Source organism: Nasonia vitripennis, chromosome 4, assembly GCF_009193385.2.
Source record: "Nasonia vitripennis strain AsymCx chromosome 4, Nvit_psr_1.1, whole genome shotgun sequence".
Taxonomy (NCBI): Eukaryota; Metazoa; Arthropoda; class Insecta; order Hymenoptera; family Pteromalidae; genus Nasonia; species Nasonia vitripennis.
This window is the reverse complement of record NC_045760.1, coordinates 60,098-72,601: the sequence shown is the minus strand read 5'-3', so window position 1 is coordinate 72,601 and position 12,504 is coordinate 60,098. Positions and strand designations below refer to the sequence as shown.

General features: G+C 51.5%; 2 protein-coding genes across 4 annotated transcripts; one reads left to right on the top strand and one right to left on the bottom strand.

The window, feature by feature from the left end:
* Positions 1 to 8,857: 8,857 nt before the first annotated feature.
* LOC100123595 (cyclin-K) lies at positions 8,858 to 11,245 on the top strand. 3 transcript variants are annotated; one of them, XM_008213445.3, is made up of 7 exons: positions 8,858 to 9,030; positions 9,115 to 9,351; positions 9,424 to 9,661; positions 9,735 to 9,792; positions 9,888 to 10,060; positions 10,136 to 10,285; positions 10,379 to 11,245. In XM_008213445.3, exons 1-7 carry the CDS (start codon positions 9,028 to 9,030, stop codon positions 10,774 to 10,776), a joined length of 1,257 nt encoding a protein of 418 aa, XP_008211667.1. In that variant the 5' UTR covers positions 8,858 to 9,027; the 3' UTR covers positions 10,777 to 11,245. The 3 variants fall into 3 exon arrangements, with proteins under 3 accessions (XP_008211667.1, XP_001607256.2, XP_008211668.1); XM_008213446.4 differs by having other exon boundaries at positions 8,870 to 9,030; positions 9,121 to 9,351; XM_001607206.5 differs by having other exon boundaries at positions 8,858 to 9,351.
* LOC100114865 (proteasome assembly chaperone 1) lies at positions 10,867 to 12,500 on the bottom strand. The gene is made up of 5 exons (XM_001608172.5): positions 12,059 to 12,500; positions 11,806 to 11,885; positions 11,571 to 11,731; positions 11,304 to 11,499; positions 10,867 to 11,219 (listed from the first exon to the last, which is right to left on the bottom strand). Exons 1-5 carry the CDS (start codon positions 12,160 to 12,162, stop codon positions 11,032 to 11,034), a joined length of 729 nt encoding a protein of 242 aa, XP_001608222.3. The 5' UTR covers positions 12,163 to 12,500; the 3' UTR covers positions 10,867 to 11,031.
* Positions 12,501 to 12,504: the final 4 nt, after the last annotated feature.

The following is a 12,504-nucleotide window of genomic DNA, read 5'->3' as shown; positions in this document are numbered from 1 at the left end:
AGCGAGCGCAGACAAAAAGAGGCCAGCGGCGCGCGCGCTCGCGACATTCATTCACTCGTGACTCGACTCGGCTCGGCTCGGCGCACGTGGACGCGAGCGGAGAGAGAGAGAGTGGAGGCTGCAGCCGGGCCAAGCTGGAGAGGAGGAGGCGGCGGCGGAGGAGGGCGGGAGGAGAGAAAGAGACACGGATCAAGGATAGTCTTTGGCAAACACCAATATTTGCGAGAGCCCTGTTGGTTGGTACCTACCCCGCGCCGCTCCCTCCCGGCTCTCTGCGCTCGCTGCTGCAGCCGCAACTACCCGCACACACCCTGCACTCGACTCTCTCTCTCTCTCTCTCTCTCTCGCGAAAAAAGAGCCGGCGACGTCTTCAATTATCGCCTGCTCGCGATCTCGTCGCCGAGCCGCAGGTGCAGCGGCGGCAGAGGGGCTGCGATTAATTTGCCTGGAAAATGAATTGGCGCGGCCCCTAATGAAATAACAACGCGACGCGGGCCGCCCGCGAAAAGCTGGAAAGCGTGCCCGGACTGCGGAGGCAATAAATAATAATCAGAGTGCAATTACAGCGCTTTTAATTAGCCGCGCTCGCGCTCCGGCCTTGATTGCGGACACGCGCGCTCGCGCCTCTCTCTCTCTCTATACAATAAATTCGGGGAAAAGCGATCGCCGCCGGGGAACGCACCTCGAAGAGTCGAGCGCGCGAGGGTGCCGCCGACAGACGGGATGCTGCATGGGAGCGAGTTTTTGTACAAACACGAGGCGGGGGCGTCGAGTGGCCCGGCTCAGGGACCGGCGGAGCTCGCGATCGGCCGCTTATTGGGTCCGTGGGGGGCGACTGCACGCGCGCAGAAACACAGCCGCGCCGCGGCACAACCCTCTAGTCAAACATCGCAACATCAATCAGCACCAGTCACTCGAGCGCGCGCGCGCGCGCGCACGAGCTATAACGCACGCGCACACAGGGATATTGGCTGTGCATTTACATTCGGGCCAGGAAAAGCGCCGGGAGCAGCAGCCGAAGCTGGCTTCTCGGTCGCGAGCAAATTCCTCCTCGGCTTTTATTTTGCCTTTATTGTGCAGTAGGCCGTGCAGTACGCGGCCGCGAGCAGCGCAAGCTCCGGGGATGGCTGCGGGCCTGTAATATAGCGCCGAGAGCCGGGCTGTAAAGGCGGACGTAATTTCCTGCCCGCCTGACAACCTTGCAGACATGTTTGCCGAACCAACACAGCGACTCGTCGCGCTCGCTTCCACACTCGCAGGCGCAAACCTACTTAGAGCCCGGCGCAGCGGCGGCGGCGGCGGCCTGTGTGTGCGCCGCAGCCTCCACACTCCTCCACACTCCTGCACTGTACTGCGCCCCCGGCCAAGGCGCCTTCCGGCTTCATCCCAGCCGATCCCGCGGAAAGTGGGACGCGCGCGCGCGCGCGACTCGACTTTGCCGAGAGGTCGGAAAATTCGCGCGAGACATTTCCCGAGACTCCGGCGCTGCGCTGCACTTTTCGGCTGGCTTTCCGCTCTCGAACGGCGAGTTATGCCGCTGCCGGAGCGCGGGGCTCCTCTCTGCTCCGCTCTACTCGAGAGTCAATATTTGACTCAAACACGCTAAAACAATAGCTCGTTGCTCGTAACTCTTGCTCGGAATTTTTATCCCCCCCGAGCGCGCGTTCAATTAATGCGCGAGTTGTACGAGACGGAGCGATTCGCGTTCGCAACGAGGACGCCGATGATTAATCGCGCCAGGCGGCCGGAAGTCGTCGAGTTTTACGGAAGGCCGCTTTCCCAAGCCCGCCCAACGGCGCATTACGTTATACACTGCGCGCCCGTTCGATAATTCGAAGCCTCGACTTGCCGACTCGCGTGAAAGGCGCTTCTGCGAGCCCGCCCCCGCAGTCAGCGCGCTGCACAATGCGCGAAGAAAGAGAAGAAAACGTGTGAACCTGCGCGCGAGGGCTCCTGCCGGCGGTCATTCTCACGATCGATCAGCATCTCGCACGCACCGCCCCCTACGCTCAGCTCTGCACTGCAGCGAGACGACCTCGTTATGCGCGGACAAGATGTATACAAGAAGCGATTCGCGGCAATCGAGTCGCACCGCTGCTCGGATTTTTTCTCCCCTTTTACGCGTGTTTTGTCATCGGCCATTAGGCACAGGAGGAAACGAGCAGCGGCATCAGCTGCACTCCCCCGGAGAGCAGCGGCAAGATCGCCGGATTGCGGTTTCCTGGCAGCGGGAGCCTGGCTCTAAGTGCATACCAGTAAGTTGCTGTAATCCGCGCCGGCGGGGGTCGTCGTGTCGGGGGGCGCGCGACATCGGCTGACTTTCCGATTTACACGCGCCTAAGACAAATTCCTCCTGACACGAGGACTGTTACCTGCGAGTCCGCGCAGCGTGAGTCCCGCCGGCGGCCACCAGTTGTACGCGAGCACAAAGGCCCGCTCCGCTTGCGGGGCATTAGTTAGCGCCGGAAGAAGAGCCGACCCAGATGCGCGCGGCCCCGAAATTGCGCGATAAATCCACGCGAGACGATGTAATACCAGAGTGTCTACAAAACTTGTCGAGCCGCTGCAGCCTCGGGGGCCGTTACAACTTTACAAGCTTTTCGGGCTCGGGGGGCTAGCGCAGGCACAGAGACTCCCTGGCCCCGAGCCACGCTCTCGATTGGATTGGATCGGCTTAGCGCTGATTTAAGCCAATCGGCAAACAGCCGCGGCTCGTGCATAGCCGGGACTCCTGCTCTCTCTCTCTCGCTCTCTCTCTCGCTCTCTTCTCGTTAGCCCTCGCGCGTCGCTTCTTCGATCGCGGGCATGTTCTCGTAAACGACGTGTCACGCGGCCTCGCGAGTGAGTGCAGCGATGATTGGAATGAAACGGAAAGAGGCGTCGATCGGCCGCTAATCTCCCGCCGGTAATCGTGACAAATGACTCTCGGCGCGATGAATGAGATCGAATATAGCCTGGCGCCGCTGCAGCTGCCTCCTTTCATTCTCTCTCACCTTCCTGCAGTCGCCGTCGCGGAGTCAAAGGAGCGCCCCGCTGCTGCTGGACACGCGCCCGCCTCGCTCCTTCGCTCCAGTTCATTGTGCTGGGGCTACTGTCGGCCGCGCGGCATCCGACGGCTGTACGCGCGCAGAGCACACATCAAACGCATTAGAAGCAAATAAACACAGACAAACACAGTGGGCCGGGGATAAAAAGACGACGACTGCGCGGGCCAATAACAACAGAGCCGGAGCTGCAGTGAGCTGCAGTGAGCTGCAGTGAGCTGCAGTGCTTGTACCCATAGCCGCGACACTCGGCTGTTTAGCCAAGATATTTGCGCTCGCAAATATTTGGAGATTGTCTACAGCCCCTCAGCGAGCGGGCGCCACTTTATCGGCCGGCGGTGTAAGTGTAAGTGTATGCCGCGCGCACACGACGACGGCACTCTCTCCCGCGAGCTCGCGCAGCCAAGACGATGCGCGAATTTGCGCGCGTTTATCGGCGCAGCCCCGCGCAACATGGCGGCTCTCTCTCTCTCTCTCTCCCTCTCTCTCTCTCGGAGGGGCTTACATAGGGGCGTATATTTGCGCAGGGATCCGTATTTGGCGAGCCAGAGCAGCCAGAGATCGCCGTCGACGGTCAGTGCGCCAGCGCGCAGCGGTTATTATGTATGGCCTAGTCGCAGGCGGGGAGCCGAGTTGACAAATCATTAACTATGCATCGAGCTGCCCGGCAAATACTCGTTACTAGTGCCTGCCTCGCCTTGCCTCGCCCTCTCTCTCTCTCTCTCTCTCTCTCTCTCACCTCGCTGCCCCCCGCGCGCGCGTATACGTGACCTAGCCGTACTCACTCGACCCCTAAATACATCCTTCACCATTATGCAGCATTATAACGTCCGATCGCGACATCAAATGAGGCCTTTCGATATTTTATGAGCGGCCGAGCGCGCTCCGTTTGCGTAGCCGGCCGAGTAATGACTAATGACTCCGGAACGAGTTTGCGCTTTTGCGCACTCGCCTCTCTCTCTCTCTCTCTCTCTCTCTCCCTCCCTGCGGCCCTCCATTGGAAATCGACGCACTGTTTGGGTAGCGCGCGGAAAAGATTGTCCGAGAGGCGCTCGATGAATTTATTTATAAAATATAGCCTCGCCGTAGAGTTTCCTCGTTTTCGCCGACGCGAAAATACAGAGAGCGGCCCGCATCGGATCGCGCGCGAGTTCGGCTTTTCGGAATTCCAGCCGATAGGCGCGCCGGCAGCTGCCCAATTCAGCCTAACGGCGATCCGGCCATTATATTAGAGCCGAAAAAGTGACATCGGTTAAACGCGCGATAAATTTTTGACGCGCCGCCAATTAGGCTGCGCGCAGGAAGAGTTGCGGCCGAGCGATGCGTGACCCGCGTGTTACAGGATGGGCTTCCCCCGCTGATATGACTGCAGTGTGGCCTAGAGAGCCGAGTGCCGAGGGGGGCCGCGCGCCTGCCTGCCTGCCTGCCTGCCTGCCTGCGCGTTTAGGCGAATTATCGAGGATGATGCGTCGACAATGAGCTGCACCAGTCAGCCCCTCCCCTCGCGCTGCCGTTTTATATGCGCCGTTATTCTACGTAATTGCAGATAAACTCTCGCCGGAATCGAGGCCGGGAGATAGCTCGGGATGATATAGTGCGTCGATCGCGCAACTCTTTGAGCTCGCGCGCGCGCGGAGCCAAAATTATGGTGCCCCCCCCCAATAAACGCGTAAACGTCCGCCGCGTCGCCTCGGTATGCAAACACAGGTAAGTAAACTCGGCGCGCTGGGAGGAGATAAGCTGCGCTCGAATTTTTATTTTACCGTCGCGGCGGCGGCGGCTAGGAGGGTGGCCGGCCCGGGCTCGTTAAACGAAAATGAGAGATTCGCTTCCGGTCGCGTGCGGGCGCAGTGTCGCGCGGCCGCGTGCCGAGGACGCGCGGAGAGCGCAGTAATTACTCGCGAGGACGAGAATTCCGATCGATTCGTTTATGCATTATGCAGAGTGTGTACTCGAGCCTCGAGCTTTCTCACGCTCGCGGCCCTTTCCGAGCCGTGGATCCGCGTAAGCATGCAGGTATATACATGTAGCAAGAGAGAGAGAGAGAGAGAGAGAGAGCAGACACTCGCTCAAATATTTCCCGGTTAAATATTTGATCCGCTTTTTATTCCATTTATTAAAAGCCGCGAAGCGAGTGCTGCTCCCTCCCTCCCTCCCTCCCTCCCTCCCTCCCTCCCTCTCTCGCCCTCTCGCACGCGCGCGCGCGCATGTGACGATCTAATTCTGAGCGCGATGTGCGCTTTTCCTTTTCTCGGCCTGCAAGCCGCGCAGGACACTTTTTCCCCGCTCGGCACTGCCTACATTGTCGGACTCGGCTCGGTCAATATATTCATCGCGGCGGCGGCGGCGGCGGCGGCGGCGGCTGGGATGAAAAGCGGGACTACTGCACGTACATGGCGGCGCATAGTACGCCCAGTGCAGCGGAGCGGAGGCTAAAGAGGCAAGAGCGGGAGGGAGGGAGAGGGAGTGGCGCAAACATTTGCCTGCCGCCCGGTAAATTAAAAGCACACAGAGCAGCGGCTGCGAGCACGTCGAGAGATCGAAACTACTACTCTTCTATCCTGCGCGCGCAATGCATTACCCCGCACTCGTGCTCCTCGCTTGCTCTTCTTTGCTTCCCGGCGATTCCGAAACCAAAAGTTGCGCTCCGGCATTAGCCAAGGATCCGATCGGCTCCCTCTCTCTCTCTCCCTCTCTCCCGCTCTGTTGACGCGCAAATATTTGCAGCGGCCCTGCGCACCTACCTATGAATTCGCGTTTAAAAATTGCATCCCGAGGGCCGCTGCGCAGCGTAAAGGGACGCGCGCAAGCATTCGCTCGAGTGCAGCCAGAACGTCCGCAACACCCCGCTGTCGGCGCAATAGCCCTTTTGGCCTTTTATCGTCGCCCTCGCCGAGCTCGAGCTTATCGCGGCTGGAAAAACATTATGCTCGGCTGTCTACTCGTCTCCGTACTTTGCTCCCCCGCATCGTTCGTCGCGCTTCCCGATTCCCTCGGGAGCGGGCCTGTTCCGCTCGGCGCTGGCCTCGGCGCTGGCCGCAGCGCGGCGACTTGCGGCCTCTCCGAATTAATCGCATCGCGCAATAATGAAGCGCCCGGGAGTTTCGGTGGCTTGCGTGGTCCGGCGGTCGCGCGGTCGCGCGGTCGCGCGCTCGGAGCCAGGGGCCGGCCGACGAGTCCATGTCGTTACGAAAATGAGAAAGAAAACATCAGCTGCGGCTCTTGCAGGTGTACGCGCTTGTTTGTGCCGCACAAACTTTGTTTTTGCAAATAGAAGAGCGCGTGCCGGCCGCGCCGGTGTCGCTCTTGCCCCTCTCCCTCTATTTTCCTCCGGCGAATCAAGCTTTTATTTCTTCGCCTCGGCTCTCGAGTGCTACGCGCGAGAAAGGAATTCGCGCGGCTAAATCCAAAAGTCACTTGGAATAAATTTGAGAGAGTCATCCGGGCTGCTTCATCGGCGGGAAACAAGGGACCCGCTGTCCGAGTGAATGCGCGCCGAGCCGGGACTCGAGAGAGAGAGAGAGAGAGAACGCGCGATTCGTGCGTGTGGCCAGTGAGAGAGAGACGCTACACACGCACTAATTGAAGGAGCGCACGGTAGCCGGCCTTTTGATTAACACCTCCAGAGAGATAGAGAGAGATAGAGAGAGAGAGACCACACATGATTCTCGCGGGGCCTTCGAGAGAGAGAGAGAGAGAGAGAGAGAGAGAGAGCCCAAGGCTTCCAGAACATAATGCCTGACTTGCGCACGCCGAGGCGCGATTCCCACTGCGCGTGTCGATTCCAGCATCGAGAGCGCGACGGTGTCTTCAGCTCGCGGCGAGTCCGAGCCCGCGCCTCTCTCGCTCTGATGGAGTGGTTCGCCCAGCCCTCGAGAGCCCTCCGCCTCGTCTCCGTCGCGCCTGCACTCGAGTCCCTCTCTCTCTCTCTCTCTCACGACTCACGAGAGTCGAGGGGCTCCCTTTTTACGCGGCCGCCGCCTGGGTGGTCCACGGCTCCTTTATTTGTTGTACGCGCGCATGCATTACCAGCTCCAGGCCCGCTGCGCGTCTCTGCGCCCGCGATAACGCTCGCTCGCGCGCGACTCCAGGCCAGTCGGCTCTGTATACCCGGAGCAATATGGCCGATTCATCATGGCGTGTCGCCTGTTATCCCTAGATAAGCTCTGACCCTATATCCTTGCCCTGCTCCGCTCCGCTCTCTGCCACCCGCCGCACGCGCGAGACTCGTCCCTGTCACTGCGCGTATACTTAGTCTGATGCGGACAACGGACTCCTTCTCCCACGAAAAACTCCCTCGAAAGCAAATCCGAGCTGCGATGTCATCGCATTATGCAACTGCGCTCTATTTTCTCGTATTTTGTCGTCGACATGTGACCAAACAGCCGAGCCTGCAACGCCTCAAAGTGGAAAGAAAACATTCCGCTATTGTGTATTGAAACACGGCTCTGTTGGATCCCGAATCTTCTGCCGTCGCCCGTCGGGCCACGCTACCAGCCGTCCGGGACTCGAGAGACAAAGAGCGAGAGCGAGAGAGAGAGAGAGAGAGAGAGGCCTTTCGTGTTTGCAAAATATACACGAGTTTCCGAGGTGCGAGAAACAAGCTTACACGTTTGCTGGACTCCTAAAACAGTAAGCGATGTCAACAGACGAAAGCCGTTATTCAATAACGATAAGCAATTACACTCCCGCAGTAGGTGTGTACGGTGAATGTATATACACTTGATAACGCCTTTTCTGTGCGTGCCGAATGGGTGCAGCCGATTTTATCCTTTCTTCTTTCTTCTACCTCTCACTCGCGGCGTTCACTCGAGGCGACTACCTTAATTTGCACTTTCGCCAACTCAATCGTCGTTTTTAGCGCTTTGCAAAAACGCCAAGCATTTGCATTATACGATCGCACTTAGCTCGAAAAGTTGCAACACCTCGAAATTAGCTGTGTAGAGCCGACGAGTCGAGAGAGAGAGAGAGAGAGAAGAGTGATAATGAATTCGAAGAACAAGGCAAACATATATCACGCCTCCTATGACGGCGCGGTGCCGATATCGAAACGCGAGAAAAAATCCGAGGCCTGCAGGCTCTACATGCTGTTCGCCTACAATGTATACGCTCTATTCTCATTCGGGCGATCCAGGGAAATCTTAATTACTTTCAGGACGCGCGCAATAAGCATGTAGTAAACTCACGTCGTCTATGCGGGCGTACATCCCAGGGAAGGCGCTGCGAATAAAGCCATCATGTCTTCATCGATTCTAGACACGAGCGTTAATATATAAACACCGTAAAACGTATGATGTATCGCGCGCGCTTTCCGTCAAGTTCAACTGCTCGCGGCGCGTGATGGATGGACGGCGGTAAACAAACTTCCTGCACTAAGTCCTCCAGTACTGACACACTCAACATTCGACCGCACAAAGCTTTTTCAAATTAAACGTTATGTACATACAATAATATAGAATAATATGCAAACGACGGGAATTTGCTTTCGAAACAAGCAGAGCCATCCATCGAGTCGAAACCTGCACCTCTCGGCTCTCACCGACCGAGCCGACCGAGAGCCACACTAACCTGTAATACACTACTGCTGCCGCCAAAAGCTCGTGCTGGCGCCATCTGTCAATTTCGATGCAGCTCTACCTGATGGGATCGGTCACCAAATGGCAAACGATTGGCGATTGCCTACTAACCGACGCCCGAAACAAAACGCCTGCACTCAGCTGACGATTCGGCTGTCGGTCTGCTCTTGTCAGTAACGAGTGAAAAAACGACACAAGAGGTCAGCACTGTCAGCAGTCGCGCGCACAATGCTATATCTCTACATAGTGTTTGCACTTTGCAGTTGGCCTGCCAAGCACCAAGCAGCTGCAGTACCTATGTGCGGTCGGTGTGTTTTTTCGAGCAGTGCTCTTTGCCAAACTTTGGTCATAACCTAAGCTCTATATACACGAAAACAATCGAGCGAACCCGTTCTATAATGCAATAAATGGTGATCAGCTCGAAAGAGGCAGTAATAATCCCACTCATGGATGAAAAATGGACTCGCAACAATTCAACGAATAAACATTGTCAGTTGCAGGTAGACTATAAAATGCCTTGCTGGTACTACGAAAAGAAAGAGCTCCGTAATACACCTTCCATTCAGGATGGAATTGACTATGAAACAGAGTGTAGATACAGAAAAGAAGGTGCACGATTCATCATTGATGTTGGCACAAAAATGGACCTTGGTTATAACACCATGGCCACCGGTGTTGTGTACTTTCACAGATTTTACATGTTTCACTCCTTCAAAACATTTCCTCGATACGTAAGTGCCCCACGCTCATTTTATGCTCTACTCCCTTCAGAATATCAATTCAACAACTTATTCATTACATAGGTGACTGCGTGCTGTTGTTTATTTCTGGCTGGCAAGGTAGAGGAGACGCCTAAAAAATGTAAAGACATCATTAAGACTGCAAAGACCCTGCTTACCGATCAAAAATTTGCAACTTTTGGGGAAGATCCAAAAGAAGAAGTGATGACATTAGAAAGGATTTTATTGCAAACCATTAAATTTGATTTGCAAGTTGAGCATCCTTACAGTTATTTGTTAAAATATGCCAAATGTCTCAGAGGTAATTTTCAATGTCACAACAATACATTAACTACTTTGTCCGTGCAGTGTGTAAAACCAGAGTTGTTTTCCAGGGGATAAAAATAAACTGCAGAAGATGGTCCAAATGGCATGGACATTTGTTAACGACAGGTATTGAATCGCATATTTTCAGAATGAATTATCATTATTCTCTCATCATCATCATCATCATCATCATCATGATAATGCTTGCTTTTATCTTGCAGCTTATGCACTACTTTATCACTTCAATGGGAGCCAGAAATTATAGCTGTCGCTCTTATGTATTTGGCAGGAAAGCTAAGTAAATTTGACGTCGTCGATTGGAATGGCAGGCAATCAAAGCATTTGAGATGGTGGGATATGTTTGTTGAAGATGTAACCATGGATTTGTTGGAAGGTAAAATTTTCAATTTTCAATTTCAAACATTTCTACTAAAATAACTGAAATTACCAATTTTTCGATTATTTCCAGATATTTGCCATCAAGTCTTGGATTTATATTCCCAAGCAAATAGTGCAAAAACTCCGGAATCACCACCAATGACGCCATCTAATGAGCCTTCCAGAGATCGACCCACAGCACCACCATCCATCATGGATTCCGCTTCGAGCACACCTAATGGTAAAAGTGCTTTCTTCCGACTTTTAAAGTTGATCAGTTAATAATTTAGAGGCTACAAATAAAATTTGAAATGATAAATCATCCGTTTTACAGCTGGAACTCCGGTGAAAATTCCAAAAACTGACTCTGTGTCTATTTCTGCAAATGGATGTGCACCCATGGATGTGCCAGACGCAACAAAACCTATGGATATGCCGAGTCACTTTCCACCATATTCAGCTGCATTTGCCCAAGGGAATTCATCCTTTCCACCTGTCTTTCCACCTGCTAATATAACAGTACCACCACCACCTGTAAATCATATAGTGCCACCAATGCACATGAATGTTCCTCCAGGACCCATTCGTCCATCACCAGCTCCGGGACCTGGACAAGTACCACCACCATTTCATCAACATGGCCCATATCCGTATCCACCAAATGCAAACTACTTTCCAGGTGGTGCATCAGGACCTCCGCCAAATCCAAGATACTATCCACCTCAATCGTAACTTGAGCATAGAGTGAGTGAATGTTAGACTTGAACTAATTATGAATCTATTCAGGATTCCTTGGTCGAATGAAATCGAATGCGGCATTTTCGCACGACTAATTTATAACTCAAGAAAACACTGATACAACTGCCTATTAAAAATTTTATATTTTGAAATAATTGAGGCTAATTAATGATGTTTGTGAAAATATTCTCCAATGAATGAGAGATCTATTAATCTTTAAATTAATCAATTCTGTATAAATAGTAACAATTACATGTACAAATTTCCTTTATTAAAAAAGCTTGATCCTCCAGCTACGAAATTAGGAAGAGTTTTACCTAATAAATCTGAAAATAGCTCTAGGAGTGGATGTGCATTTTTGGAATCTAATGTGAATGTATCGGTGTATAGTATGTACATAATGCAATGCAAATCAGCTATTTCCGAGTAGGATAATACTGAAAAAAAAAAAAAAAAACAATCACGTATTTTTATTTTCTAAATATAGATTTATAATATTAAAAATGCTTCTGATTATTTACCTCCAGCACATACACCAGTTACAAAATTAGGTATGCTTAAAGTAGGCACTTTCAAATTCTTATGATTTCTTGCTTTTGAAGAGTACAAACAATTTAATATGGATGCTGAACTAACTCCTTCTTCACTTTTGTAGTATGACATGTGATCAGATGTCAAGGCAATTATACTTTTTGATTTGGACAATAAAGGGGCAATCTACAAAAATTATATTTCAATCGTTTGTTGTCGATGATAATTATTGAAATTGAAAAAAAAAGTTTATTTACTGCTCCTGTGAATTGACCAGCATGTGCCAAATTGAGCTCTTTATCAACAATGCAAATATATAATCCATTGATAAAATAAATTTTGCTGCTAGTTTTTTTATCCTCGCATCTTATCGTACAAATAATCTTGGCACCTCCAAGTATGGCTCGTGTGACAAAGCCTATACAATTTTTGAGCATTTCATCAATATTTTTTTCCAAACAGTTTGTTAAAAAAGTTAAAATTATTTTCTACCAGTCATCATTTCTCCATCAACAATCAAAAATTTTTCAAATTCAGACGGCTCTGGTTCGGTCCAATTTGTTATCAATTTTCTGCATACATTAATGTTTATTAATTTCACGTAAGTGTGCCAAAAGATAAAGATTCAAACACGTAGGCGGTAAAACAATTTTAATGACGAAAAATTCTTTATTACTAAATAAGGTATTTTCTCAAACTTTAAGGTTAGATTTGAATTGCTGTAATGTGTACTTATGTCACTCACATTTTTAACGAGTTTTCTTCATCGATTTCTTCATCATCGTCGTCATCTCGAAGCCAAAAGGCTCTCGATTGGGGGTATATAATTTCTCCAAAAAAACTAGCCATACTTGTCAATAATAAAAATGGAAAAAGGTTGAATCAATTGCAAGTTGCAACTCCCGACACACTGTATGTTTGCATGTATATGTATGTACCTTCTATACCTATATATATTGCATGTCACTGAGCGCGGCATCGTGCCGGTCACCGAAGAAAGAACCTCGTTCAAAAGAATATATATTTCGTGTAAAGCAAATAAATGACAATGCGGCAGTATTATTTTTTTTTAAATTTTGGTATTGCAAAATTATTTATTTACCAAGTCAATCTGTGGTGTCGCCAGTTTTACATCGATACTCATATACATACACACACATACATACATACATATATATATATATATATATA

Excerpts from the sequence above, each read along its gene's own strand:
- LOC100123595 (XM_001607206.5), top strand. The coding sequence starts at position 9,028 with ATGGTGATCAGCTCGAAAGAGGCAGTAATAATCCCACTCATGGATGAA. Across the intron at positions 9,352-9,423 it reads TCAAAACATTTCCTCGATAC|GTGACTGCGTGCTGTTGTTT; the intron begins GTAAGTGCCCCA and ends TTCATTACATAG. Across the intron at positions 9,662-9,734 it reads ATATGCCAAATGTCTCAGAG|GGGATAAAAATAAACTGCAG; the intron begins GTAATTTTCAAT and ends GTTGTTTTCCAG.
- LOC100114865 (XM_001608172.5), bottom strand. The coding sequence starts at position 12,162 with ATGGCTAGTTTTTTTGGAGAAATTATATACCCCCAATCGAGAGCCTTT. Across the intron at positions 11,886-12,058 it reads GAAGAAAACTCGTTAAAAAT|AAAATTGATAACAAATTGGA; the intron begins GTGAGTGACATA and ends TAATGTATGCAG. Across the intron at positions 11,220-11,303 it reads AACTGGTGTATGTGCTGGAG|TATTATCCTACTCGGAAATA; the intron begins GTAAATAATCAG and ends TTTTTTTTTCAG.